Consider the following 27,552-nt stretch of genomic DNA (forward strand, 5'->3'; position numbering starts at 1 on the left):
GCTTACACCTGTAATCCCAGTGCTTTGGGAGGCCAAGGTGGGAGGATTGCTTCAGGCCAGGAGTGTGAGGTTGCAGTGAGCTGATAGTGCCACTGCATTCCAGCCTGGGTGATAGAGTGAGACCTTGTCTCTTTAAGAAAAAACAAAACAAAACAAAAAAAAAAAAAAAAAAAAAAAGGAAATCCATAGGGAGTGACTGGGAGTGACTTTGGAATGAATTACAGAGGGACAGCGTGGTAGACGGAGACCTGAATTCACAGATGTGGCGTCCTCCCAACTGTGTAAGCTCCAGCCAATCATACACCCATTGGCACACGGTGTTCCACAGGATAGTACCCTTGCCTGCCCTACGCAGATGGGGCCGGGGAGATGCCATGATCTCTGTGGGCATGCTTCTGGGGGCTGAAAGGCAGCCTGTGCTGTAGGTATCTCTCTGTGAGGGGGTGCAGTGCCAGATCCTGGGGACCCACCTCCTAGAGAGAGAGGCCTGGCTTCCTGCCACAAGGAGAGGCAGTGGGTGAAATACAGGCTGATCTGGCTGTGTAATCTCAGACAAGATTCTTCACCTTCCGGAGCCTCAGTGTCCTCAGTTAGTCATGAGGATCTTGTATGACATTGTAAGGTCTTGGTGCTCGGTGGCTGGCACATAGGAAGGGCTCAGTCAGTGGCTGCTCAGCATTATTTTCGGAGGTGAGGTTGCCCAGTGGTGTGCTTGGGGTGACTGCACAATCTCTGGGCACACAGTCTTGGTCATTGTTTGGCAAGGATTGCACTATGAAAACATTATTGGCTACGTCACTCTCAGGGCTGCTGTCCACTCTGAGGCAAGGCATGGTGGCAGGCAGGGCTTGGGAAGTTGTGTGCCTCCTGGCAGGACGGTCTCAGGTGCAGATGTAGCTGCTACAGTAGAAGTTTTGAACCTTATGGTCCATGCCCTCCAGAGAGGCTTCAGAAATCTGTCCTCTCCCAAAATGGTATGCAAAATGTGGTGTCTATGGGGATAGGGACCATGGTTTTCATCAGGCTCTCAAATGTGGCCATAACTAAAAGAATTAGGAAGCTTTGGTCTGGGCATCAGCAAGTCAGGCATTAAGAGCCACTGTCAGAGGGCATGGCAGGTGGCATGGACCTCAGCCCTAGCCCTGGGTGTGACCAGCTGACCTCACACCATGCTTAGCTAGCTAGTATTGGCCAGTCAGAGATATCAGTGCTTCCTCTGGGTACCCACTCTCCATAAGCCCAACAGAGAGTCAACCATGCCTCGGGTCTGGTGAGCCACCAGGTTCGGGGTGTGAGAGGGACCCAGGCCCCAGCGGGCAGGATGGGAATCAGTGAACAAGACTCTTTGGGGATTGGCTCAGGACTGGGGACCCTGAGGTGGGGTGGTGATAGGTGAGGTGCATGACGTAAGGGCCTGGGAAGATAGGGGCAGAGGAAATGAGACAGGGTCCACTGTGCCAGCCTTGGGGGCCTCCTTCTTGTCCACTTGTCCCAAGTGGGGCTGCCTGAGTGGGCTTGGTCAAGACAGAACTTTCTCTCCGAATAAGGCCTCAGACTGTGGGTCATGGAGGTACAACTGGGGGTGTTCTCACCCTCTCTCTTGCTCAGTTTCTTTCTTTCTTTGGTTCTTATTTCATTTTCCCTATCTTCTTTATATTTTTTTCGTAAGCCACTCAAGTCACTTTGGGAAACAGAGTATAAATGGAAAGAAAGAAAAGCTATTCATACATAGAAAAGCTGCCTGGAGAAAGTGGGCTTTCAATTGTGGGATGTTTTGTTTGTTTTCCTAATAGATTTTTTTTTATGGCAAGTAGATTATGTTCATTTAAAAAAATTATTTTGTCACCCAAGCTGGAGTGCAGTGACACAGTCACAGCTGACTGCAGCCTGACCCTCTGGGGCTCAGGTGATCCTCCTAGCCTCTTGAGTAGCTAGGACTACAGGTACACGCTACCATGCCTGGCTAATGGGGTGTGTGTGTGTGTCATATAGAAGAGGTCTTCCTGTGTTGCCCAGGCTGGTCTCAAATTCCTGGGCTTGACTAATCCTCCTGCCTCAGCCTCCCAAAGCACTGAGATTGCAGACTGAGCCACTGCACTCGACCCATTAGCTTAAATGTGGATGTTTTGCAGAAACAAAAAAAAAGAAGGGAAAATAATTGCCTGTAATTGCATTATACAAACAACCACAATTAGTATTTTTGTGTGTATTTTCTTCTATACATGTAAGCCGTTTCTTACATATATAGATTAATTCATGTTTTTTGTATTTATACTATAAATGGTATCCAGTTTTCTGAATTAACATATATCATATATAACATGGACAGTTTTCTCTCATAGTAAAAACTTTTTATAAGCATTTAAAATGTCTCAGTCCTCCATAATTAGACATTTAGAACCTCTCCTGATTTTTTAATTTTTAATTTATTTTTAAATTTTTAAAAATTGAGATGGGGTCTTGCTCTAACACCCAGGCTGGTCTGCAGTGGTAGTCTTGGCTGTTTGACTGCAATGGTGCAACCTCCACCTCCCAGGTTTAAGCAATCCTCTCACCTCCGCCTCCAGAGTAGCTGGGGCTACAGGCATGCCCCACCACACCTGGCTAATTTTTGTATTTTTAGTAGAGATGGGGTGTCACCTTTTGGCCAGGTTGGTCACTCCTGACCTCAAGTGATCCACTTGCCTCAGCCTCCCAAAGTGCTGGGATTACAGGCATGAGCCACAGCACCTGGCCCCTCCCCTGAGTTTAAATTATTGTAAACAAAGCATCAACACATATTTTTGTCCAGGGTTCTTTGCAAAGTTAAGATTATTTCCTTGAAGAAGATTCAGAACAGGGCTTGGCTCCTGTCCAGAGCAGGCTGGGCCAGTAGTAGTGTTAGCGTGAGTGTGAGTGTGCACTTGTGAGTGTGGCAGAGTTCCATTTCTTGTTTGCCCTGCAAGAGAGGGCAACTGAGGCAGGCCCACGAGGGAGCCAAGTGACTCATTCTCTCAGCCTGTGGGTCTTGTTGAGGGGACAGGCAGATGAAAGGCTTCCCAGTGACTCATCTATTGGGCCTGAAATCCCTCTGAACCTTTAGGCTGGCCAGGGCAAAGCCCTTCAGGCCTGGTGATCAAATATTCCCCTGTGTTAGGGCCGCCCTTGGGCCCTCGAAGATGAGTGTGCCTGATGAAGTGTTTTATGTCCTTCGAGGCGGGCCTGCCAGCCACGCACAGCCCTCCACTCAAATCTGCTTTGCGACCTGCACATCAGTCCAGCTTGGCTGAGCTCAGCTCCAAGGCAGGCTGGGCTGGTTTTCTCCTCCTTAAGACTCATCGGTGAGGTCAGCCAGCGGATAAGCTAAAGTTAACTTAGCTATTATTGCTTTTTTGTTAATGAGGGGAGGGCCAGCTGTGAAGAAGCCAAACCATTCAGAAAACTTGTACAGTACTTGGGATTTAATATGCCAGAAAAAATTCTGTGTTCAGGCAAAATAAAGCAATTGACAATGATTTAAGTCCTAACTGGACTCCCAAGGGTCCCTTGTGCTTCTCTGAGCTTTCATTTTATTATTATTTTTAAAAATATTTTTCTTATGAAGTTATGAATCTTGGAAGTCGTGTGAAGTGCGGGCGACCTCACTGGACTCATCAGAGTAGCAGGAGCCTTCTTTTGTGGATGGAAGCTGGGCTGTAATTACACTTTGAGTGGGTGGAGGATGAGGCTTGTGGGAAATTCTGTCACCGAAACCCTAGCATTGGTGAGGGAGTGATGGCTGAATACCCATCCTATGGGACTACAGGAGTTGAGGGAAAAGGAGCAGGGATTGGCTTTTCTTGGACGACAGTTAATAGGAACAAACCAACTCCTTCTCAGAGACGAGATTCAAATGCAGAGGCTGAAAATCCTGGGTGTTCCTGAAACCAAGAACACTTGACTTGTGTCTTAAAATTCCATAGCCCTTTAGCACGTTCACAGATGCTGTTCAAAGTGACCTCCTTTGACAAAGAAGCAATGTTCCTGCAGGGTTGAAACCACTTGAAAAAACTTTGTTAAAGTTGATGTACAAAAATGTTTAAAATGCTTTGAAGAAATGAGATCTGAGATGTTCCTGCTATAAAGTCGTCTGTGAACAAGTCAAATTGAAAGTCTGGAAGCAAGATGTGCTTATAGGCTGAGAGATCTAAGAGAAAGGTTCTTTTCGGCGTGACCCATGTTTGCAACCTACCTACTATGCACCATTGCAGTGCTTGGCTCTAGAGGATAGAGACCTGTAGACCTGGATTTCACGCCTCAAGGAGTCTAGTTGGGGAAAGCCCTACTGTGGCCAGACCTAGTGCCAAGAGCAGTGAGGAAGGAGGAATAGATTCTGATTAGGGAGTGCTTATAAAGCCCAAAGGAGCATCATGTGAGCTGAACTTGAAGAGTTGGCCCTCTACAATGCTTAGAGATGTGGGAGAAGATTCTGGAAGGCCAGGAGACTACCTAAGGAAGGCACAGGGATGCATGTGGGTAGCGTTCTTCAGAGTGGGGCTGCTGGGGAGGAGAAAAGGCAAGGGATAAGTAGGGAGTGGTGGCTGTTGGCAGGTTGTGGAGGCTTTGATAGGAGTTTGGACTTGATTCTGTAGCTATTAGGGACTCATGGAAGGTTTTTGAGTAGGGAAGTAACTTGCAAATATGGATTAACTTTTTAAGTGGAAAACAAGCATATAAATACATGCTAATTGAAAGACATTTCTGCTATATTAAAGGCTATGAAGGAGAAGATGAAAATGCTTCCCTTCCCAGAGGTAACCACTGCTTCCTTTCATGTTATTTCATCCACCTGTATCTATGGGATCAGCACACAAAAGTTGTTGGAATCAGATGCTCAGTGCTGCAAAGAAAAATTAGCACTGAGACAAAGGAACTCTCAGCAAGGCAATTTTTATTTCCTGCAGGAAGGGTACCTTTGCCAGACATCTTGCTATGAGAGTACAATGAACAAAGGAAAAGCAACATATTTTTCCTTTACACATTTGGGGTTGTCCTTACTGCTGTGTCTGATCTCCATTGGTTGGAGCCAGACCTCACAATCTAAACTAAAACCTGATTGGCTAACAACTTAAAACTTTTCTAAGAATGTAAAAAGCAATGGAGAACAAAAAGGAAGTGCAAATAAGGAAGGGGCATAGGCTGCAAGCTGGGACATGCCTGTGAGCATGTGCAGCACAGATATCTTGGTTAAAGTACAAGGACATAGAAAGTACTATGTGCCTGTAAGCATGTCTAACAGCTACATAGGATAGGGCTTAACAAGGGCTTAGCAAAAAGCAAGAAGGCTTTGAAGAAAGTCTTTACAACAAATTATTATTTATAACACTTATGAAACTTTAAAGAGGAACTTTTCTACTTCCCATAAAAGTCAGCCCTAGAAGTGAGAGGGAAGACAGTTCTGCAGACTTTCTCTGTCCCTGTGCCACGTACATGCCCCCACCTTTCCAATATTTAAAGTGATATATGAAATAGGACTGTAATCTAGGGTAATGTGTGCTATGTCTTCTCATTGGGCTAATGTTGCTCTCCCTTGCATTATTTCAGAAAATGGTTTTATTGGATATTCACCCGAACTGCTACAGAACAACTCGCTGCCTGATTACAGCCCCAGGGAGTCTTTTTTCACTGTCTTTGGGGTTTTCTTCCCAGCGGCTACAGGTATTGTAATCTGCATTGTTTTTAACTTTCAAATTAGGGGTGTAAGTGCTTGGTTCCCAAAATTCAGCATCATAATTGGCCCGCATGTGCTCTTGGTATGTATATCCAACTTTAGATGTGGGCTTAGCTTCGACTAAAATTGTTATTTTATTTATGTATGTATGTATTTTGTAGAGACAGGGTCTCACTATGTTGCTGGTCTCAAACCCTTGGCCTCAAACATTAAAATCGATAGTTTTAACAGGGAATTTACTGAAGGCTCTCAATATGATTTAGTCCTCCTCACTCCTTACACATTGACACTCTTGTTCATAGAAGGGACACATATCTCATATGGCTGAACAGGACAGAGTCCTCAGCAGGATAAGCTGCTCTTTTCACAAGTGGAATAAGTGCATGCCTGGTATAGAAACTTCCCTTCTCCCTCCCCCTGCCAGTGCATCTTCTCCCAGAGGGCAGAGAAATGCTATTATCTTGTCTTTTCTTGCTATATCAGGTATGAGCCAAACCAGTATCCCAGGGGTGGGGAATGAACCTCCTTACCCTCCCTTCCCCAGGTTCCTGCTCTACAGTGACTGTAGAGGAGCCTCCCAAAGCCAAGGTCCCTGTAGGAATCCTGCCCCATGCTTGGGTCTCTGGCTTGGGAGGCAATAAACTAACATGTTGACCAGATGATCCATAAAAAAATAACATTTGCTAGTGACTGGGCTCGTCCCCAGGGAACAGACTTTTAATGAAGAGAGAAAAACATTTCACTCTTGATCAACAGAGTGTTGATGGCCTACAGTCTATCTGCCTTGTCTCTCTCCCCTTTTCCCTCTGCCCTCCTACATGTGGCCATTTCCTTACTTCTTGTCCCCACCCCAAATGGGATAGGGACAGAAAAAGAAGGAGAGGCTACTAGAATGTCTAAGATTGAGAAGCTTGTCCATGCAAGTGTTAGCAAGGATGTGGAGACACTGGAACCCTCATGCACTGCTGAATGGAATGTAAAATGGTGCAATGACTTTGGAAAAATGTTTGACAGTTTCTTAAAAATTACATCCAGCTATTCTACACCTAGTTATCTAATGCAGAGGATAAAAGGCATGTGTTCATATGAAGATTTGTACATTAATGTTCAAAGCAGCTTAAATTGTAATAGTCTCAAACCAGAAATAGCTTGAATGTTCATCAACAGGTGAGTGTATAAACAAACTATGGTGTAGCCACACAATAGAAAACCACTCAGCAATAAAAAGAAATAACTGACCCGATGTGTATCACACCTGTAATACCAGCACTTTGGGAGGCCGAGGCAGGTGGATCACCTGAGGTCAGGAGATCGAGACCAGCCTGGCCAACATGGCAAAACCCCACCTCTACTAAAAATACAAAAAAATTAGCAAAGTGTAATGGTGTGCACCTGTAATCCCAGCTACTCCAGACGCTGAGGCAGAAGAATCGCTTGGACCTGGGAGGCAGAGGTTGCCGTAGGCCAATATTGCACCACTGCACTCCAGTCTGGGTGACAGAGTGAGACTCTGTTTCGAAAAAAAAAAAAAAAAGTTAGCTAGGCATGGTGGTGTGCACCTGTAGTTCTAGCTACTTGGGTTGGTGGGGGTGGGCAGCGGGAGGACTGCTTGAGTCTGGGAGGTCAAGGCTGCAGTGAGCCTTGTCATGCCATTGCACTCCAGCCTCAGTGACAGAGTGAGACCCTGTCTCAAAAAGAAATTATATATATATGTGTGTGTGTGTGTGTGTGTGTGTGTGTGTGTGTGTGCGCGTGTGCACGTGTGTGTGTGTGTATTCCTGATTATAGTGATGGTTTTACGGGTATATTTATATATCAAAGCTTTTCAAGTTGTTACACTTTAAACATGTACAGCTTACAGTATGTTAGTTATACCTCAGCAAAGCTGCTAAAATGCAAAAAAAAAAAAAAACAAACAAACAAAACTTTAATCATCTTTAGTTGATTTTCCTCAATCCCACTTCTCCTTATAGCAATAGCCTTTCCCTCTCCTCTTCACAGCCAAACATAACTGGCTCTCCATCTCCATTCTTTTATCTCCTGCTCAACTCTCCCAGTCTCTCCTTTGGGAATTGCAAGCCTGTCTCTCCAATGACATGGATGTTTGTTTGGTTTTTTTAAATTTAATTTTATTTATTTATTTTTTAAGATGGGGTTTCACCATGTTGGTCAGGCTGGTCTTGAACTCCCAACCTCAGGTGATCCACCTGCCTTGGCCTCCAAAGTGCTTGGATTACAGGCATGAGCCACCACGCCTGGCCTGACATGGCTCTTTCACCAGTGACTTCCTTGTTACTAAATACAGTGCGCAGTTTTAGTTTCTCACTTTATTTCACCTCTCAGCAGCAACCCACTTCCCCTTGCATTTCTCTTGCCGTCCACGATGCAGCATTCTCGGCTCCCTCCTCCTCTCTGACTTGCCTTTATAGGTGCATCCCCTCTGCCTGCCCATCTAGTGTTGGGGATCTTCAGGCTATTCCTAGACCCTTGCATCTCTTTCTCAACTATTTTCCTTGGAGTCTCATCCATGCTCATTGTTGAATAACCACCCTCAAAACTGATGACTCCAAAGTTTACATTTTAGCCCCAACTTCTCCTCCAAACTTCACATCATGCATTCAGTTGCCTGTGTGGCATCTTCTCTTGGGCATCTTAGACTGAACAAGTTTGAACCAAACCCATCTCACCAACCCCTCAACTCATCCTCCTCTGCTACTCCTGGTGTCAGTAAATGGCACCTCCACCCAGCCAGTTGCTTATGCCAGTGATCAGACCTCCCTCTTTCTTTCCAGTGCCCTCTAAGTCTTGTCAATTTCACCTCCTAAGAGTTGCTAGGTTCTCTACCACCTGACAACTCTGGTCCCACCTTCATCTATCACTTGTATCGCTGCGTCAGCCTCCTGCCTGACTTTTCTTGAGGCCTGGCCATGGAGATGAGCCTGGAACTAGGGCTTGGAAGTGACAGGTCAATAAACAAAAGAAAAAGAACCCCCCCACCGCCGCCGCCAAAAAAAAAGAGAGATGGAAGTGACAGGTCAAATCCTGGTCCACAAATCCAGATTTGTCAGAAATGTGTGTTGCTTTCATTTTTATAAAACAAAAAGATTCAGTCTCTGATTTTAAGCCTTCATTCTCCCATGATGGCTTAAAAGTGACATCAGTAATTCAGCATGTCTCCACCCGCTCCTGCCATGCTGTGCACTGTTCCAGGGGCTTAGGGTTTTGTACAGAACCCAGGCATGTTCCGGGGGGCTCTGCAATTCCTCCTCTGTAAACAGAACCCATTGTCCTGTCCACAGGGCCTTTCAGGTTTGTGTTGCCTCTGAGCCACATTCAAAAACCAGAAATCTGCTAAGATTGGGAACCCTATGCTTAGGGTCTAAATACTCCCCAAACCTTTCCTTCTGGCGGGTTTTACCGGGTCTTCCAGGGATTGGCGGGTCGGGGGGGGGAATCCTAGGTCCTCATTTCCTCAGAACCTGTGAACAGCCTCTTTCTTTTTCTGCCCCCAACTCCAGCACCAATCTTCTGTCAAATATGGGGGACATTCCTCTCCAGCGCCACCTATGCATTCACACTAGGCCGGGCACGGTGGCTTACACCTGCAATCCCAGCACTTTGGGAGGACGAGGCAGGCAGATTACTTGAGCCCAGGAGTTCAAGACCAGCCTGGCCAGCATAGTGAAAACCCATCTCTACTAAAAATACAAAAATTAGCCAGGCATCATGGGACATGCCTGTCACCCCAGCTACTCAGGAGGCTGAGGCAGGAAAATCGTTTGAACCTGAAAGGCAGAGGTTGCAGTGAGCCAAGATCATGCCACTGCACTCCAGCCTGGGCGACAGAGCAAGACTCTGTCTCAAAAAAAAAAAAATTCTTAATAATTTTTGATTCTGCATTTGTATTTTTACGTGGCCCCACAAACTGTGTGATAGTTTTTCTCCTTGTCCCCCAATGTTTTCCCCAGACATTCTACTGCTGCTTGTCTGTTTCCCTCCAAAATCTTCTAAGGACCTTGGTTTTTGAGAAACAGAAGTCAAAACAATGCACAGGCAAATTCTGCTTCCTCTCTGCCTTCTGTCTCCCACAAGGCAGGAGAATATAGGTCAGCTTCCTCTTGAATGGACAGAAAAGGAAAGGGGAAAAACAGAGGAAATTAAAGTTAACATCTGAAAATGTTTCCCAGCCTTTCTCCTCCCTCCTTCCACACACAAATTGAAAACCATCTGAGGCCAGGCGTGGTGGCTCATGCCTATAATCCCAGCACTTTGGGAGGCCAAGGTGGGTGGACCACAAGGTCAGGAGATCGAGACCATCCTGGCTAACAGGGTAAAACCCCATCTCTACTAAAAATACAAAAAGTTAGCTGGGCGTGGTGGCATGTGCCTATAGTCCCAGCTACTTGGGAAACTGAGGCCGGAAAATTGCTTGAACCTGGGAGGCAGAGGTTGCAATGAGCCAAGATCACGCCACTGTACTCCAGCCTAGGTGACAGAGGGACATTCCATCATGGAAAAATAAATAAATAAAGTAAAAAAAATAAAACCATCTGAGCATTCCCTCAGGCCTGGCAGTGTCCTCACTGAGTGAAGACCCCTGGGCCAAGATGCCAGATTAGCAGTTACCCTAGAGGCAGGGGCAGAAGGTTTCTTTGTCTGGTCACACTGCACACAGAATGTCCCAGGTGTCCTCAGGTGCACTGAGGGGTTGTCTTGGCGATGTGGACCTGATGTGCCCCTCCACCCTGCTCCCATGGCTGGCTTTCCTAAGAGACAGGATGCCTGGTGTGAGTGGGGGCAGAGGGTGGTGAGCCTCCCTTCTGGCTTCTCTCTACAAGCAGGAGTTAGCAGCAGCCTGAGGCTTGAAGGTGCCATTCAGTAGCCCAGAGTATGAGCTGGTTTAACATGTGAGATCAGCTAGTCCAGCTCTCAAGCTTTTGTCTTTTTAATCTATATTCCCCCCCCCCTTTTATTTTAAAGACAAAATCTCACTCTGTTACCCAGGCTGGAGTGCAATGGTGTGATCTGGGCTCACTGCAACCTCTGCCTCTTGGGTTCAAGCGATTCTTGTGCCTCAGCTTCCTGAGTAGCTGGGATTACAAGAGCATGACACTACACCAGGCTAATTTTTGTATTTTTGTAGAGTTGAAGTTTTGCCATGTTGGTCAGGCTGGTCCTGACCTCAAGTGATCCACCCACCTCAGCCTCCTGCCTCCCAAAGTGCTGGGATTGCAGGCATGAGCCACTATGCCTGCCTAGATTCCCCTTTGATAATGATGCTAAAATTCTCACAGACACTGGACATTCTGGCTCAGCAATGGAGTGTCGTTGCCCTTCCTCTGAGAAAGTTATAGCTACCTAAGACTGAGTCAAGATTTGTTTTCTGTGGTTTTAATTATGAGTACTATTTTGTAAGATTTCAAATGAAATGATAATATTGCACAGATTATAACTACAGAGGCCTCTCTACCCCACTCCTCTTAGGGGACATGCTTTCCTGTCCCTCCCACTCTCCTTTGGCCCAACTGAAGTTAAGAATCATTGATCCAATCCTTTATTTTACCAGTGGGGGAAGAGGAGCACAGAGGAGCTTATGAAGGGCCCGATAGAGATCATGCAGCTGATTAGTAGCCGGAGTTGGGCCCTCACACTGCTGTGGAGAGCTGCCCTCCCTGTCTCTGTCTCTCTTTTTCAGGGTCCCAGATGTAAACACGATAGGCAGGACGAATGGTTTGTATGACTTGCTGTCTCCTGGCAGATGTTCGGTTAAGCTATGAAAAGCATGGGTGATTGGCAGTTTCCATGGTGATAGATTTGCCAAGGATTAGCTCTGAGTGAGTCATGGCTGGGGCTCCCTCCAACGCCATCCTCTTCTGGAACAAGAGAACCTCCAGGCTGTGGTGAGGGGAGAGTTTTGAAGAACAAACCCTTCTGTTCCCCAGCCCCCCAGCATCCCATTGGAGATATGATATTTAAGTTACTTCAGATATTTTATCCCAAGGACAGGCGGCTTCCTGGGAAGAGCAGCTGGAGATTCAGTCATGGGGCTCCTCTGGATGTAGGAAGCGGTTCTCCTGCCCCCTCACTTCACTCTTCTCCGTTACACCCTGTGCTGGTGGCTGCTGGGGTAGAGTGGGGGGCTTGGAGTGGATGCTGCACTTGCTTTGCTTCTTAAAGCGCCTTCCTTCTCCAAGCTCCACTACCAAACTTTCCCTGAGAAACAGACATCTCTTCTCCAGGGTTTCACACACACCATGAGGATGCAGCTACTCCAGGGATCCAGGAGCACGATTCATGGAGGAACTAGGAAATGGAAATTCACTGAGAAGAATATCAGTCATGTGAAGCCCTGTAACCCTTGTTCCCAGATTCCAAACTCTTACTGGAAGGGATAAGAGACTCTTTGGCCACAGCCAACACATGGGCCTGTGGTTGACCACACCCAGCATGAAAAAATGTGGTAGGAAACCTACAGCCTTTACCAAAACATCCACAGTCACCTTCCTTTTCAAGAGCCCAGCTATTTCTGTGATGCCCTTTGACCTCCCTGGGCCTGACTCCCCTGTCCTGCTTATGTGCACAGCCTGGAAAGCTCTAGGAGTTTGCTGGGCCCTCGAATTGGCTGGCTGTCTCCAGGCCCCTCAGCCCGGCTATTAGTGCTGACCTGACCCCTCCTCTGGCTACTTTCCCCATTCTCCCCGCTCCCAGGCATCCCCTGGGTCTCCTCACAAGTTATGTGTCTTTGAGTAAGAGGACAGGGACCTGCTGGACCAGAATGGGGTCCCCATGTTTAAGGACTGGAGAGCCCCAAATATGGACAGCCTGAAGATGGTGGCTCACTCCACTCCCTTTTTTTCTGATGGACTTGTGAGCAGAAACAGGAGAAAAGAAAGAAGCTTTGGCCAGGTGCAGTGGCTCAAGCCTATAGTCCCAGCAGGAGAATTGCTTGAACCTGGGAGGCGGAGGTTGCAGTGAGCCAAGATTGCATCACTGCACTCCAGCCAGGTAGACAGAGTGAGACCCTGTCTTAAAAAAAAAGAAAGCATTATAATTATTATACGTGTTTAGTTTTTGTAATTTTGTTTATGGAATTAATTTATAATCATTTTATCAAAATAATTATAAATATCAGCAGTTTTTTATCAAAACAATTAAAAATATCGACAATACTTATTATCATTACAAGAACCTGTTATGTCAGGCACTAAGCCCTTTTTATGTATAGTTTTTCATTTAAACTTCTCCGCAGCCTGACTGGTTCCATCAGACACAGGGCTGCCATGAAGTAGATGAAGCCTGGGCTTCAAGGTCCCTCACTTGCATGAGCTCCTTCCAAAGCCCTGCTCCTAATTTTATATTCATAATTTTGTACTTTCAAAAAAAGTTTCAGGCCCAGTGGAACCTAGATCCTCCCACAGGTTCTATTATTTCCCCATTTTACAGATGAGGAAACAGAGACACAGAGAGGTTATTTCCCCAACACCTCCCAGCCAGCAAGTGGTGAGTCCCGTAGCTTCCCACATGCTGAGAGAGGACGCTGGAAGACAGAACACACAATGTTGGTGCCGCCCCTCACCCAAAAGCCAATAAATCTTGCTTGGGTCCTGGAGTTGGAAAGTTTCGTTATTTGACACTGTCTGTCCCAGCAGGATCTCTAAAACATTGAGAGGGAGGGAAACTCACAAGTTTTGCTCCAAGAATACAGTAAGAGAGGTTTAGAGATTCCTGCAGGAACAGCTAAACAAACCAACAAGCCAGACATGGGAAAAGAAGGGGGTTTGGAAATCAGAAGGAAGGTAAGGAGAGGCAGACCAGTCTTTAGGAATCTGAGGGATTTCTGAGTAAGGAGCAAAGCCCTTCTCTCCTGGGTGAGCATTTATTTAGTACCTACAAGGTGCAAGCCACTATGCTAGGTGCTTATGAATATCTGTTCCAACTTCACCACAGCCCTGCAAAGCAAATAGTATTTCATGAACCAACAGGAACCTGAAAAGCCTAGAAGAACTGTTGGGCTTTTCTTTTCCTACTAATCCTCATTTTCAAGAACAAAAAAGAGAATGGGGGTGGGAAGTGGGTTTGTGGTAATTGGTTGTAAGTAAGGACTTTGATCTATGTGAGCCATTGGGTGATTCAGGGGGCAGGGAAGGAAGGAGATGACCTGCCAGCTTGTGAATGTTGGTAAGTGGTCATTGACATTTACACTGGTTGTTTTACCCAAGGATATATTTTTGAAACCTATAAGGGGTTAGTTCATCTTTTGGCCATCTCTGTCTGCTGTCAGATCAGACACTGGAACCAGGTACTGACCCCAAGCTCCCTGTTCACCTGGTGCCATCCATCAAAACTGTAGGCATAATGTCAAAGTCTAGGTGGCTGCAGATGCCACTCGAGGTGTAGCCTCATAAAGTTAAGCTGGTCAAGGGATGACTGACACCATCAGACTTGCATGTTAAAGCAGAGACCATAAAGATGTGCCTGCAGGCCCCGGGACTGCGGTGGAAGACCAAGCCAGAAGGTTTTCCTCATATTCAGGAAGCTGTTTACCTAAGTCACGTGGTAACTGTGCGGACCAGATAGATCATTGTTGTGATGCAGGGAGAAAATATGTTTTTGGGTAAAGCAATTAACTGCTTCCTGGAACTGGCATTTAAAACCCACAGGAGGGGAAATGCCATCAGTCTGGCGCAGTCTACAGATTAGGAACTGGTGATGCAAGTGCCTGTGTGCAACCAGTGCATAGCGCCGATTACAACTGATAAGCTCAGCCTTCTTGTGGGTATGGAACCCCGCATGAATCATGCAATTACTGTTTCAAAAAGGGAAATCTGCAAAGAGCAGGGGTTTTAGGCAGAAATAGAGAGGCTGTGTGATGTAGTGGAAAGAACACTGACTTGGAATCAGGAAACTTGAGGATTAGTACTGGTTCTGTTAGCAATAGCTTGGAACACTTGAATCAAATGGCTTCCCTTCTTTGGGCCTCTGTTACCACATGTGTGAAATAAAAGGTTGAAGTAGACAATTGCAGGGGTATCATCTGGCTTTAAGAGTCATTGATTCTAAATAGCCATTTTATATTTATTTATTTATTTTTTGGGATGGAGTCTTGCTCTGTCACCCAGGCTGGAGTGCAGTGGTGCAGCCTCGGCTCACTGCACCCTCTGCCTCCCAGGTTCAAGTGATTCTCCTGTCTCAGCCTCTCGAGTAGCTGGGACCACAGGCATGTGCCACCATGCCCAGCTAATTTTTTTATGTTTTTGGTAGAGACAGGGTTTCACGATGTTGGTCAGGCTGGCCTCGAACTTCTGACCTCAAGTGATCCATTGCCTCAGCCTACCAAAGTGCTGGGATTACAGGCATGAATCACCACACCCAGCCCTAAATAGCCATTTTAAACAACTTTTGGAAGCCTGCCAAGAAAAATGTCAGACCAAATGGTAATTATAAAACAGGCACTGAGTGTTTCCCAAACTGTGCTCTGTGGAACTTTAATAACAAACAAAGTGTTTCATTTCTTTTAAAAAAGTGTTCAATGCCAAATAAGTTTTGCGAAACACTGTGTGCTGTATTTCTCTTCTTAGAGATGGACAATGAATATTAGCATATTACTCCTACTGACCAGCATCTAAATGTACTGCACATCAGGCACTGCAATAGCCCAGCACTGAAAACCTCTCTAATTAAGGTTTCCCAACCTTATTTTCAATTGTGGAACTTCTAAAAAAAGTGTAATCTTTGTAAAACATCTGGGCACTAATGCTCTGGGAAATAGTATTTGTTCTAGTACACCAACCCTAAATGTAACCTTAATGATAGTATTTTTAAAATTGCAATGGATGCAGAAGGAAAGCAAACTAGAGAATCTCTGTAACACTTAACAAAGATGGGCGAAAAAATACTAAGTCAAAATAATTTTTCTACCTCTAACTAGCAAATAAGACATTTATAATTCACTAAAGCTAGAGAACATTGCCTAAGAATCATGTTGTAACACAGAGGTAGAATTCTGACCATGACAGCTACAATGTGTGAGCCCATATAACAAATGTGCAGGCCAGGTGGAGTGGCTCATGCCTGTAATCCCAGCACTTTGGGAGGCTGAGGCAGTCAGATGACCTGAGGTCAGGAGTTTGAGACCAGCGTGGCCAACATGGTGAAACCCCATCTCTACTAAAAACACAAAAATTAGCCAGGCATGGTGGCAGGTGCCTATAATCCCAACTACTTGGGAGGCTGAGGCAGGAGAATCACTTGAACTGGGAGGTGGAGGTTGCAGTGGGCTGAGATCACACCACTGCACTCCAGCCTGGGCAACAGAGGGAGACTCCATCTCAAAAAGAACCCCGAACAAACAAAAAAACCCCAGTGTACACTTTGCCATGGAAACTACCCACATTGCTCCAGCAGGAATCACCCATGAGACTTCTTTCTGCAGTCCCAGTTGCCTGCATCTCCTTGTCTCCAGCCCTTTGCATCTGTGATACGATCTACTTTCTGGCTTCTCTGTTTTGTCTCAAAAGCCAACTTCCTGGCTATATCTGGGCCTGGCTTATTCCTGTGTCATGGTCAGTCCTTCTCCTCCTACTGACCAGCATCGTAATGTACTGCACATCAGGCAGCCTCCACAGGACCTGGGGGAGGCAGACGGGGGGTTTGTTATGGAGACAGAATGTGTTTGGAAGCAGGGAGCAATTAGGATGAATCAGTCACTTCCTCCACAGAAGCATATATCACCGGGGCATTCTCAGGGGTCTTCATGGATTCACTTCTGTATAAATGACCTGAAGGAAGGTGTCCAAAATGACCTGACAAACTCTAGGAGGTACAACAATGGTGAGGAATAAGGAGCACTGTGTCATCTCACAAAGCTGAATGAGTGGGCATGCAGTTGCCAGGGGCTGGGGGGCAGAAGGAGCAGAGGTGGGGAGGTGATGCGGCCTGGGAGGTGAGGCACAGCACCTAGGGAGCCTGGTGACAGGTGAGAACCTTGGCCTTGGCAGAAGGCCAGAATTTGGAAGGTCCAGGAAGGGGTGGCATTAGTGGATAGAATTGGAGTCTGATAAACACCGAGATGCCACCAAAGATTATGCTGGCAGCAAGCAGTGGTGCCCCAGTGCACGAGAAGTCTTGGCAACTGGACTCAGTTGCGGGAGGACTGGGGAGAGTAAGGCAGGTGATATGGTTTGGCTCTGTGTCCACATGCAAATCTCACCTGGAATTGTGACAATTCCCACATGTCATGTAAGGGACCCGGTGGGAGGGAATTGAATCATGAGGGTGGGAGGGCAAATCATGAGGGTAGTGAATAAGCCTCATGAAATCTGATGGTTTTATAAATGGGAGTTCCCCTACGCAAGCTCTCTCTTGCCTGCCACCACCTGAGACATGACTTTGCCCCTCCTTCGCCTTCCACCATGATCGTGATGCCTGCTCAGCCATGTGGAAATGTGAGTCAGTTAAACCTCTTTCCTTTATAAATTATCCAGTCTCGGGTATGTCTTTATTAGCAGTGAGAGAACAGATGAATACAGCAGGTCCTGAGCATTCCTTTTAAAAAAAAAAATCCAAATAAGACCTGTACATGATACAAAATAAAACAGTACAGGGGCTTGAAATACAAAGCAGTAGTCTCCTACCCCACCTATCACTGTCTTCAATACTCCCCCATAGGGACAACCGCTTTAATCATTTTTAGTACTTTGAGAGCTGTGTATAACCAAGAAACGTGTGTATACCTATAATTTGGTTAATCAAAGTCAGACATCATCTGTTGACTTCATGCTAGGAAATATGAGACAGCTTTCTTACATGCTCCTTCATCCACTTTCCAATGTTTGATAGTTATATTTTTATTTTTAGATATTTTGATGATTACACTGATAATTTTTAAGAATATAATTAAATCTCTGCTATTCTATCAATTCTAGGTTGCATCCCTTGAGTCCTTGCTCTTGGCGTGGGAAATTGACATTCTGTATTGTGTTTCAAGAGTAATGTATTAAAATTATATTTATTTTATGTGTATCTTTATTTTTATAAGGAATGCTTTAGTTATTGTCCTAATTTTAAGGGGATCTGTATAATCCTTTTATACTTGAGTTTTTAGAGCCTTATCAGGAAAGTTATATATAACAAGTTGGTTATTAGCAGGCAAATGGGCAAAATCCCATGAAAAATGTAGTTTACAACTTTAACTGAACAGATAGGGTTTCTCTCTCTCACACACATGCGTGCATATACACGCACACACACACAGACACACACACACACACACACACACACACACACACAGGCACTTATCTGAGGTATTTTTTGCCTTGAGGTTAAAAGTCAACTGTCTTTGGAACTATGAAAACAAACTGCTTCACATTATTTGACATTTCTTTGCTCTGCTTAGTGAACACTTAGAAGCTCAACTTTGTGATAACAAGATACAAAATAATTAACTTAAAATTTATTGCAAATGCTATATAAATATTTGCTAGTTTTTTCCATGGCTGCCTCCCACATTTCCAAGCTCAAAAGGCATGGCTTGGATCACCTTTTACATTTGTTTATTAGGCTGGGCGCGGTGGCTCACACCAGCACTTTGGGAGGCCAGGGTGAGTGGATCACGAGGTCAGGAGCTCAAAACCAACCTGGCCAAGATGGTGAAACCCTGTCTCTAATAAAATACAAAAACTAGCCAGGTGTGTTGGTGGATGCCTGTAATCCCAGCTAGTCGGGAGACTGAGGCAGAGAATCGCCTGAACCTGGGAGGTAGAGGTTGCAGTGAGCCAAGATGGTGCCACTGCCCTCCAGTCTGGCTGAAGAAGCAAGACTCTGTCTCAAAAAAGAAAATTGTTTATTAAGCTAATTGAAGCTTGTAAGATTCAAATCAGGGCTGGTGAATGAACATGGGGCTTACATATTTTTTGTTTTCTACATTCCTATGATGAAAATATTGGCGCTTTTTCTTTTCCCTCTCCTCTTTCCTCTTTTCACCTCCTAATATCAGTTAGCCATAGCCTTTTACATTGTCAAGATAGATAATATTTGTATTCTGTTTCACAACTCATAATTGCGTTAGTTCATTCTGGCACTGCCATAAAGAAATACCTGAGACTGGATAATGTATAAAAATGACATTTAATTGGTTCGTGGCTCTGCAGGCTATACAGGAAGCATGGCAGCTTCTGCTTCTAGGGAGGACTCAGGGAGCTTTTACTCATGGCAGATAGCAAAGGGGGAGCAGGTGTCTTCACATGGCAGGAGCAGGACCCAGAGAGAGAGGGGAGGTGCCACACACTTTTAAACAACCAGATCTTGTGAGAACTCTATCACAAAAACAGCACCAAAGGAATGGTGCTAAACCATTCATGAAGGATCCACCCCCAAGATCCCATCCCCTCCCACCAGGCCCCACCTCTAGTGTGGGATTACAATTGAACATGAGATTTGGGCAGGGACACAGATCCAAACCATGTCAATAGTTATGTCCTTTGTGCTCTGTGAATAGGCCAATTTTGGAAGTTAAAGAACAATAAGCAAATACAGGATTATGACTCTGCAGCTGTTGCTCACTGAAGAGCAAAGTGGTGGGGTAGAATTTCATTTTCTTCACTGTGATTCTCATATGGTTCTTGTGCCATTTAGGAGAGAAAGTTCCTATACCACGGTCAAATGAGAGAATTTTTCTAACATTTTATTAGTTGTTTAAAATCATGTCACATTTTGGTTTGCTTCATACTTAGAGCTTACCTTTCTTTTTTAAATTTTTATTTTTTTAATTTAGATTTAAAATTTAAGATTTTAATTTTTATTTAAAAATTTTAAAATTGAAACATAACAATGGTACATATTTTTGGGATATGTAGTGATACATATAATGTATAGTGATCAGATCAGAGTAATTAGCATACCCATCAACTCAAACATTTACCATTTCTTTGTATAGGAGACATTCAATATCCCCCTTCTAGCTATTTGTAAACCTTAACTTTCTTGTTCACTTTTCCTGGAGTTTCAGTAACTTTTCTTTTTATGTTGTTGCCAAAATGTGCAGTCAGTATATCCTAAAAATCATTTAGTTTAATTATATTGCCCATTTTGCTTAAAGTATTTCCTCTCCAGAGGCATCCCTCCTGGAGCCTCCATTTTTTGCTTTAATCCCTGGTAGTTTCTCTGCCGTACAGCCCTTATTCTGGAACTTCACTGCATTCCTCAGTTATCACCATTGATTTCTAAATCTCATGTTTTTCTCCTTCATGGTTTACATTCTCATTTTGCTGGAAAACATACTTTAGTATCTTCCTTAGAAATGGTATGGGAGAAGTAAATTTTCTGAACTCTTGTCTATTTAACCACTCAATTGGTAATCTAGCTAAAATACAGTCTCAAAATAATTTTCCCTCAGAATTTTAAAATCAGTGCTCCATTGTTTTCTAATGTTCAGTATTGCTGATGAGAAGTCTGATGCCAATCTAATTTTTGTTGCTTTGTAAATGTTTTAATCTTTGGAAGCATTTAGGATTTCTCCTGAAATGGCACAATGATGCATTTAGGTATAGTTTGTTTTTTTTTTTTTTTTTTTTTTTTTTCATTCTTTGTGCTGGATACTTGGTGGGATATTTCAATCTGAAGACTTCTATCTTCAGTTAGGGGGAATTTATTTCTTTTGTCTGTCTGGTTATTTTCTTTTTTCTCTGTTCTCTCTTTCTAGATATCCTGTTAGTTGGTTGTTATAACTCCAAAATTTCTCCTCTATTTCACCCGTATTTTCTATTTCTTTATCTTTCTGTCTTAAATACTGGGATATTTACTTAACTTTATCTTTCAAATCTTTTTGTTTGTTTTAGAGACAGGGTCTCACTCTGTTGCCCTGGCTGGAGTACAGTGGTGTGATCATAGCTCACCACAGCCCTATACTCCTGGGTTCAAGGAGTTCAAGATCCTTCTGCCGCAGCCTCCTGAGTAGCTGGGATTACAGGTGTGTGTCACCATGCCTGGATAACTTTTTTATTTTATGAAGAGATACTGTGTTGCCTAAACTGGCCTCAAACTTGTGGCCTCAAGGGATCCTTCTCCTCCTCCTCCTCCTCCTTCTTTCTTCTTCTCTTCCTCCTTCTTCTTCTTTCTCCTCCTCCTCCCCTTCCTTCCTTCTCCTCCCTCCCTCCCTCCCTTCTTCCCTTCCTTCCTTCCTTCTTTCCTTCCTTCCTTCCTTCCTTCTTTTCTCTTTTCCTTTTTCTTTTCCCTAAGGCAGAGCTCTGTCACCCAGGCTGGAGTGAATGGCATGATCTCTGCTCACTGCAAACTCTACCTCCTGGGCTCAAGCGATCCTCCTACCACAACCCCCCAGGTAGCCGGGATTACAGGTGTACACCATCATGCCTGGCTAATTTTTGCATTTTTAGTAGAGACAGAATTTCACCATGTTGGTCAGTCTGGTCTCAAACTCCTGACTTCAGATGATCTGCCTGCCTTGGCCTCCCAAAATGCTGGGTTTACAGTTGTGGGCCACTACACCTGGCCATAAGTGATCCTTCTGCCTTGGCCTCCCCAAGTGCTGGGATTACAGGCATGAACCACCAGGCCTGGCCCTTAAATCTATTGCATTTTTAATTTTAGTGATATATTTTTAGTTTCCAAAAGTTCTTTCTTGTTCTTGGATTTTTTTTTTTCATAGCACCTTGTTTTATAGATAGAATATTCTTCTTGGATGTATCTGGAGCTACCAATTAGTATTTTCTTTTAATTCTCTCTGTGTTCTGAGAGAATTTATATGTTTCTTCCAGCATGGGTTGTTCTGTTTCTATTTGTGCATATATTTGTTTATTTGTTGCTGGTTTTCATCATGCATGGGGTGACCTTGGTTGTGGGCATGGATTTCCCCTGCTGTCATGCGTTTAGGTCTGCCTCCCTGCTGGGGCCCTACCTTGATGAGAAGAGTTTGTGAGTGCTGTTGATTCTTGAGCAGGGATTCATTTGGAATGCAAACATCCAGCCCTGGTTTCCCTCAGTGTATTCAGATCTTGTAGAGAAGCATTCCAAGGCTTTCTTTCCTTCCCTTTTCCTCTGTGTCATGTTCTCCATTTTCTGTGTTCTATGTTCCAGACATCTGTGGGAACCTTCCATCTGCTTAGGGTCTCCCTCCCTTCTTTGCTTATAGGAATTTATCCACTTTTCCCCTTTACTATCCTTTTAATAGGATCTTGGAGAGGAGGGGAATGAGAGGAAAGAGAATGTGCCTAACATGGCATTAAAAAAAAATAAAATAAAACCCTTAAAAGTTCATTTTCCTATGTTTCAAAATGATCATTGTAGAAAATTGAGAAAATATAAACCGTCAAATAAAAATGACCTGTTATTTTATCACTCAGAAATAACATTGTTAATGTTTTAAAACATGTTCAAGTTCCTTTTTCTACATATTTTTGTAACAATGGGCTCATACCATATGTGTTCTGTATTGTAACATGCTTCTTAAAACTAAGCAAAATCTTCTAAAGATCTTTCCATATCACAGCATATCTCTTACAATATTCTGAGACCTAGTATTTATTGAAAGCTATATCATCACTTACATTACCAATCCTCTATCTTTAGACATTAGGTTGTTTCTCATTTCCAGTACTCGAAGCAAGCATTTATAAACACGCTGGGCTAAATCTTCACTCATAGCTTTGACTATCTGCTTTGGATAAACTCTGCTACTTTCTCCAAAGTAGACAGTCAAGTCTATGAGCAGTAGAGTTGCCGGATGACAGTACGTGCAGCCTGCATCTGTGGGCCAGCATTCAAGCTGAAATACCCACCCTCTTTTCCCTGCCACCACTTTCACTTTCTGGTTCCAAACTGTCACTTCACTGTGCTTCACTTGGATTCTGTGAAGCATTATAGCAGAGGCATTAAGACCATAATTTTCAGAGTCAGACAGACCAGGGTTGAATCTTAGCTTTGCCACTTATTAAATGTGTGACCTTAGGCTGTTTTAATTAACCTCTTTGAGTACTTTTCTATAATATGAGGAAATAATTCTACTTTTTTGATGAGGTTGTCATGAGAATTAAACGGGATTTAAAAAATGCATGTAAAGCACTTGACACAGGCCCAGGCAGGTTGAAAGTGTTCACAAATCATGGTGTTAGATTCATTCCTAGCCCTAAACCCATTCGAATCTCTCTTTCAAGGCCACATTCAAGATGCACCCCATCTAGGGGGCTTTCCTGACCAGGGCAGCCCAGCACTCTGAGTTGTGGGGGCACTTGTGGGTTCAGAACACTTTGTCTTGTTGCTTTCATATATTTGCTTGTATGGGAAGAAGAAACATCCCCACCTCACCTCACTATGCAGCACTGTGCTGTGGGTCCCTCACTGGATGAATTCATTTTCATTCGTGTTCTTGCAGAAGAGAGGTGATGATGAAAAGGAGCTTGTGACTCCATGTCAGTGGCATCATAATTGGTTTTTTGGAGTTTATTTCAAACCCTTGGGTAACTCAGGGGCTTGGAGGGTGGTACCTGACCCCAAGGACACAGGACACTCCCATGAAATCAATCAGCAGGCAGCAGAGGCAGGGAAAGCCGCTGAGCAGGAGGCTGCCAGACCTCTGTAATGCTGAGCCTCTCCAGGACATTGTCACAGCTCAGCAAGCAGCCCAGGACCTCTGTGTGCCTTGCAAGCCGCCTTCCTCCCCCGTGGTTGCTTTGCTCTGAGCGGTAGGATGCTTTTGGAGCTGGGACAGCCTTCCTCTTGAGCCTCCCCTAACCCACAAAGGTCCCTTTCACACCACAGGGATGCCTCCCCGGTTGCCAGGGGAGATTGAGAAGCAGCCTGTGTGCAGAGCTGCAGCTGGAGGGCTTGCCGTGGGACAGCTTCCAGGAGAGGGTCCCGGAGGAGTGGAAGGGGCAGCCCTGGGGGAGGCGATGCGTGGAGGAGGCTGTGTCACCCCATTCCCCATCTGGGTGTCTTTCAGGAGTCATGGCCGGCTTCAACATGGGGGGCGACCTCAGGGAGCCTGCCGCCAACATTCCCCTGGGCTCCCTGGCAGCTGTTGGCATCTCGTAAGTTCTCCTCATGGCAATCAGTTTGAGCTGGAGAGTGGGAGAGAAAACCCCAGGCAGAAGAGGGGATTGCCCCTGTTGTTCTGAGAGTGCCCCGGCTGTGACCAATCTATTTCATATTATGATTCTTCTTTTAACACTCGGTGGGCTGGAAAATTCACGTCTGGTGGGTTCAGACACTGCCCTTTCATGCGCCCTGCCTGGGAATGCTGCCGAGGAGGAGTGTCAGGACCCAGATCACAGATGGAATCCTTTCTTTCCTCAGCCCTCCGCCCCCCTCCCTCCCCCACCCCCTGGTTGAACTTGGGGATTTTTAACCACCGAGTTTCCAGGATCATTGGAGGGAGCATAAAGATGAAGAGTTTTGCAATCAGATGAATTCGGGCTTGCATCTCAGCTCTGCCGCTGATTGGCTGCATGACTCTGGACACTTGACTGAGCTCTCTGAGCCTCCATTTCCTTTCCCACGAAATGGGGATAATGACAGTGTATGTGCTTCATAGACTGTGGGGGAGAGAGTAGAAGGCACACAGTGGAAGCTCAGCACCCAGCTCTCCTTCCCCCAGCGAGCGTCCCCTCCAGCTCCCCCAGGCCGTCAGGCCTCTGGGGCTTTAGTTCACACTGTGCCACCCACATGAGTAGGCTGGGTAACCTTGGGTCTATTTCTGACCTTTTAGAATCTTCTGTTTCTGTACCACAGGAAGAAACTCCTCTGCCCTTCATTGGGTGAATGTAAAGAGGCAATGAGTTCAGAGACCAGAGACAATGAGTTGAGAAGTGAAAAGGGCCTGTGTTATTCTAACGACAGTATTTAGAAAATATTAACGTAGCTGTTTCACAGACACTGAATTTGCTCTTAGCTCATTGCAGTGACACCATTGCTATCAGCCTGGCACAGAGCATCAGGCTATTTTGTGCAAAATAAGGCAATCACATTGGGAAGAAAATAAAGACAATGGTGATAGAGTTGAGTGTTGGGAAGGAAATAAAAGAAAGAGGGTTCTGTATGAGGATCCTGTCTTGTTTCTCGTTCCAGCTGGGAGGTTCTAGGAGGAACCCCTGGCCCATCCTGGGTCAGGATGGGAGTGAGGAGACCACAGGAACCTGTGTCTTGTTCAAGGTTGCAGGGCATCTTGGGGACAGAGCCAGGCCACTGCTCTCTGCCTTGTGACTTTAGTTTCCCTCTTTATTTGATCCAGCGGGACTTAGAGGCCTGAAGGATCATCAACTTGTTCTTTTGCTGTAGGAGGCTGGGGTGTGAGGCTGCTGGGCAACCCTGGCCTGAATCCTGGCAACCTAGAGGCAACTGGGCCTCCTTCTTCCCTACTCCAAACGCCCTTTGTGTGTTTTTCTTTTTTAATGTAAGAATGAGATAAAATAGCACTCACTTCAGCATCACGTATACTAAAATCAAAACAATAAAGAGATTAGCATGGTCTGTGTGCAAGGATGACATGCAAATTCGTGAAGCCTTCCATATTTTTATATACATTAAAAAAAAAACAATGGTACCCCTTTTTTGGTAAGAAATATGCCAGAAGAGAAATAGTACAAAAAGTGTCCCCCCAAGCCAGCTGGGGAGGCTTCATGACTAGCCTTTCTCTTATTCTGAGGCAGGTTCCCATAGGAAATGGAAGGTTGAGTGGGGGGAGTGGATGGGGCTGGGTGAGGTGAGTGGGGGGCAGCTCTGCTCTGCTCTTGGGTTTTGCAGGTGGTTTCTGTACATCGTCTTCGTCTTCCTCCTGGGCGCCATCTGCACTCGAGAGGCCCTTCGCTATGACTTCCTGATAGCCGAAAAGGTGAGTGAGGCCTGAGCTACTCAAAGGGCTCAGTCTGTTGCAGTCATTTATTTGTTCTCACCAACAAATGGTCACCTTCCCCTTGTGGTACTGTCTGGAAATCCATATAGTCTTATCAACATTTAATTAATTGATTTTTTGAGACAGGGTCTCACTTTGTTGCCCAGGCTGGAGTGCAGTGTTGCAATCTCAGCTCACTGTAGCCTCAACCTTCCAGGCTCAAGCGATTCTCCCTCCTCAGACCCCCAAGTAGCTGCAACACACCATCATGCCGGGCTAATTTATTTTTATTTTTTGGTAGAGATGAGGTCTCACCGTGTTGTTCAGGCTGGTCTCAAACTCCTGGCCTCAAGTGATCCTCCTGCCTCAGCCTCCCAAAGTGCTGGGATTACAGGCTTGAGCCACCGTGCCCAGCCTACATACAGCCTCAAGCCCAGGAATCAAGGGTTGGGTTGTGGTGGGGAAGAGAGATGACGGAGAAGGTACAGGCTTGGCTTGGGGATCTCTAGAAACAGATGACGATGCCCAGAGAGACTCACAAATACGAGGGGCTAGATAATGGGGACATCTCTTCCTGTTGAAAATGAGGACAGAAACAGAAGAATCTGGTAGCCCCAAATTCCCAGCTAAGCAAGTTCCTTGCTTTTGCTAATAGCTTCACCGTCCAGGAAGAAGAGAAAGTGCTGCTCAGAAGCAGCAAGTGGAGAAGGAGGCTGGAGACAGGCAGAGGTGGAGGGAGCGGGAGGAAGCTCAGGACCTGGGTGAGCGCCAAGGCCCTCCTTGTCCCTGAGGTCCTTGACCCCTTTGGCTTTCCTGAGAATCTCGGACACTCCGGGCTGATTTCGCTGCAACATCTTTGTTTCTAGAGTCCGCACCCTGCCAGGAGAAGATTAGTGAATTCCTGGCCTTCCACCACAGTTAGCAGGCTGGTGGTCATGTGACATCAAGGACATTTATTTGGACATCAGATTTTATTAGGTTCAAGGACATCCTAGAACCCACATGAGTAAGATTTCCAGACATTTTCTGGAAATTCCCAAAAACTCCTACCCTCCTTTAAGTTCTTGGAGGAAAAAGTAGACCCTGAGATTCCCATTATTTTTCAGAGAAATGTAGTTGGCTAGGGAGTTTTTCTGTTAACTCCTGAGTAACGCTGCTTGTATTTTATGTATTTTTTATTTTTAAAATTTAACTTTTTAAAGACAGAATCTCACCCTGTCACCCAGGCTAGAGAGCAGTAACTTGGAGACGGCTCATTATAGCCTCAACTTCCAGGGCTCAAGTGATTCTCCTGACTCAGTTTCCCAAGTAGCCAGGACTACAGACATGCATCACCACACTCATAATTTTTTAAAAAATGTTTTTGTAGAGATGGGGTTTTGCCATGTTGCCCAGGCTGGTCTTGAACTCCTGGCTTTAAGTGATCCTCCCACCTCAGCTTTCCAAAGTGTTAGGATTACAGGCATGAGCTCCTATATTTTAGGATAGAATACCATTTTCTCTTGGTGTAAGGCTTTGCAAAGCAGCCCTGCTGATCTTCATGGAAGGCCAGTGCCTGGGGCAACCTGAGGCAGGAAACTCTGAATTTTCTTTTGAGAGATACATTTGAGCTTGGTTTTCACAGTAGCACAGGTTTCTTTTTAAGGCTTGTAGGCACCCATGCAAAGGTGATTATTTGTTTTCAGGGGTTAGGATAAAGGCACGTTTTTTGAAAGGCGGTGCAGTTCAGTTAGTGGGAGAACAGATACCCACCTTCCAGCACCCAAGGTCACAGACCCCCAGGTGGCAAGGTTTGCTCTCAGGCAGGAGTATGTAGCCCTCATTTGTATCTACATGTGTGCTTCCGTCTGGAGTTTCACTCCCAAGGGTCTGTTCTAGAGCTATGGAATGAAAAGCTTGGCTGCATTACAGGAATTGAAGGCCTCAGGGAGCAGCCTGGGTGAGGCTGGTTTGACTGGGGGAAGTGTTTCCTGCTGTCTGCAGCTTGCCAGTGGCTGGCCAGCTCTGCCTGCTTCTAAAGCTCCTT

General features: G+C 45.3%; 1 protein-coding gene and 1 non-coding gene across 4 annotated transcripts in view; both read left to right on the forward strand.

Annotated features, from left to right (window-relative positions):
• The window catches only part of SLC12A8 (solute carrier family 12 member 8), a 140,239-nt gene that overhangs the window by 79,295 nt on the left and 33,392 nt on the right, over window positions 1-27,552 (forward strand). For all 3 annotated transcript variants that reach the window (XM_032268303.1, XM_032268301.1, XM_032268302.1), the window contains exons 6-8: window positions 5,563-5,676; window positions 23,640-23,727; window positions 25,439-25,526. In XM_032268303.1, the coding sequence (XP_032124194.1) occupies window positions 5,563-5,676; window positions 23,640-23,727; window positions 25,439-25,526 (290 nt within the window). The remainder of the gene's footprint in view (window positions 1-5,562; window positions 5,677-23,639; window positions 23,728-25,438; window positions 25,527-27,552) is intronic.
• Window positions 25,108-25,211, forward strand: LOC116543021. The gene has a single exon (XR_004265443.1). It is a non-coding gene; the product is annotated as a U6 spliceosomal RNA (small nuclear RNA).

The sequence above is a fragment of the Sapajus apella genome, unplaced genomic scaffold (assembly GCF_009761245.1).
Source record: "Sapajus apella isolate SASKATOON/1434 unplaced genomic scaffold, GSC_monkey_1.0 scaffold178, whole genome shotgun sequence".
In the NCBI taxonomy this organism is placed as follows: Eukaryota; Metazoa; Chordata; class Mammalia; order Primates; family Cebidae; genus Sapajus; species Sapajus apella.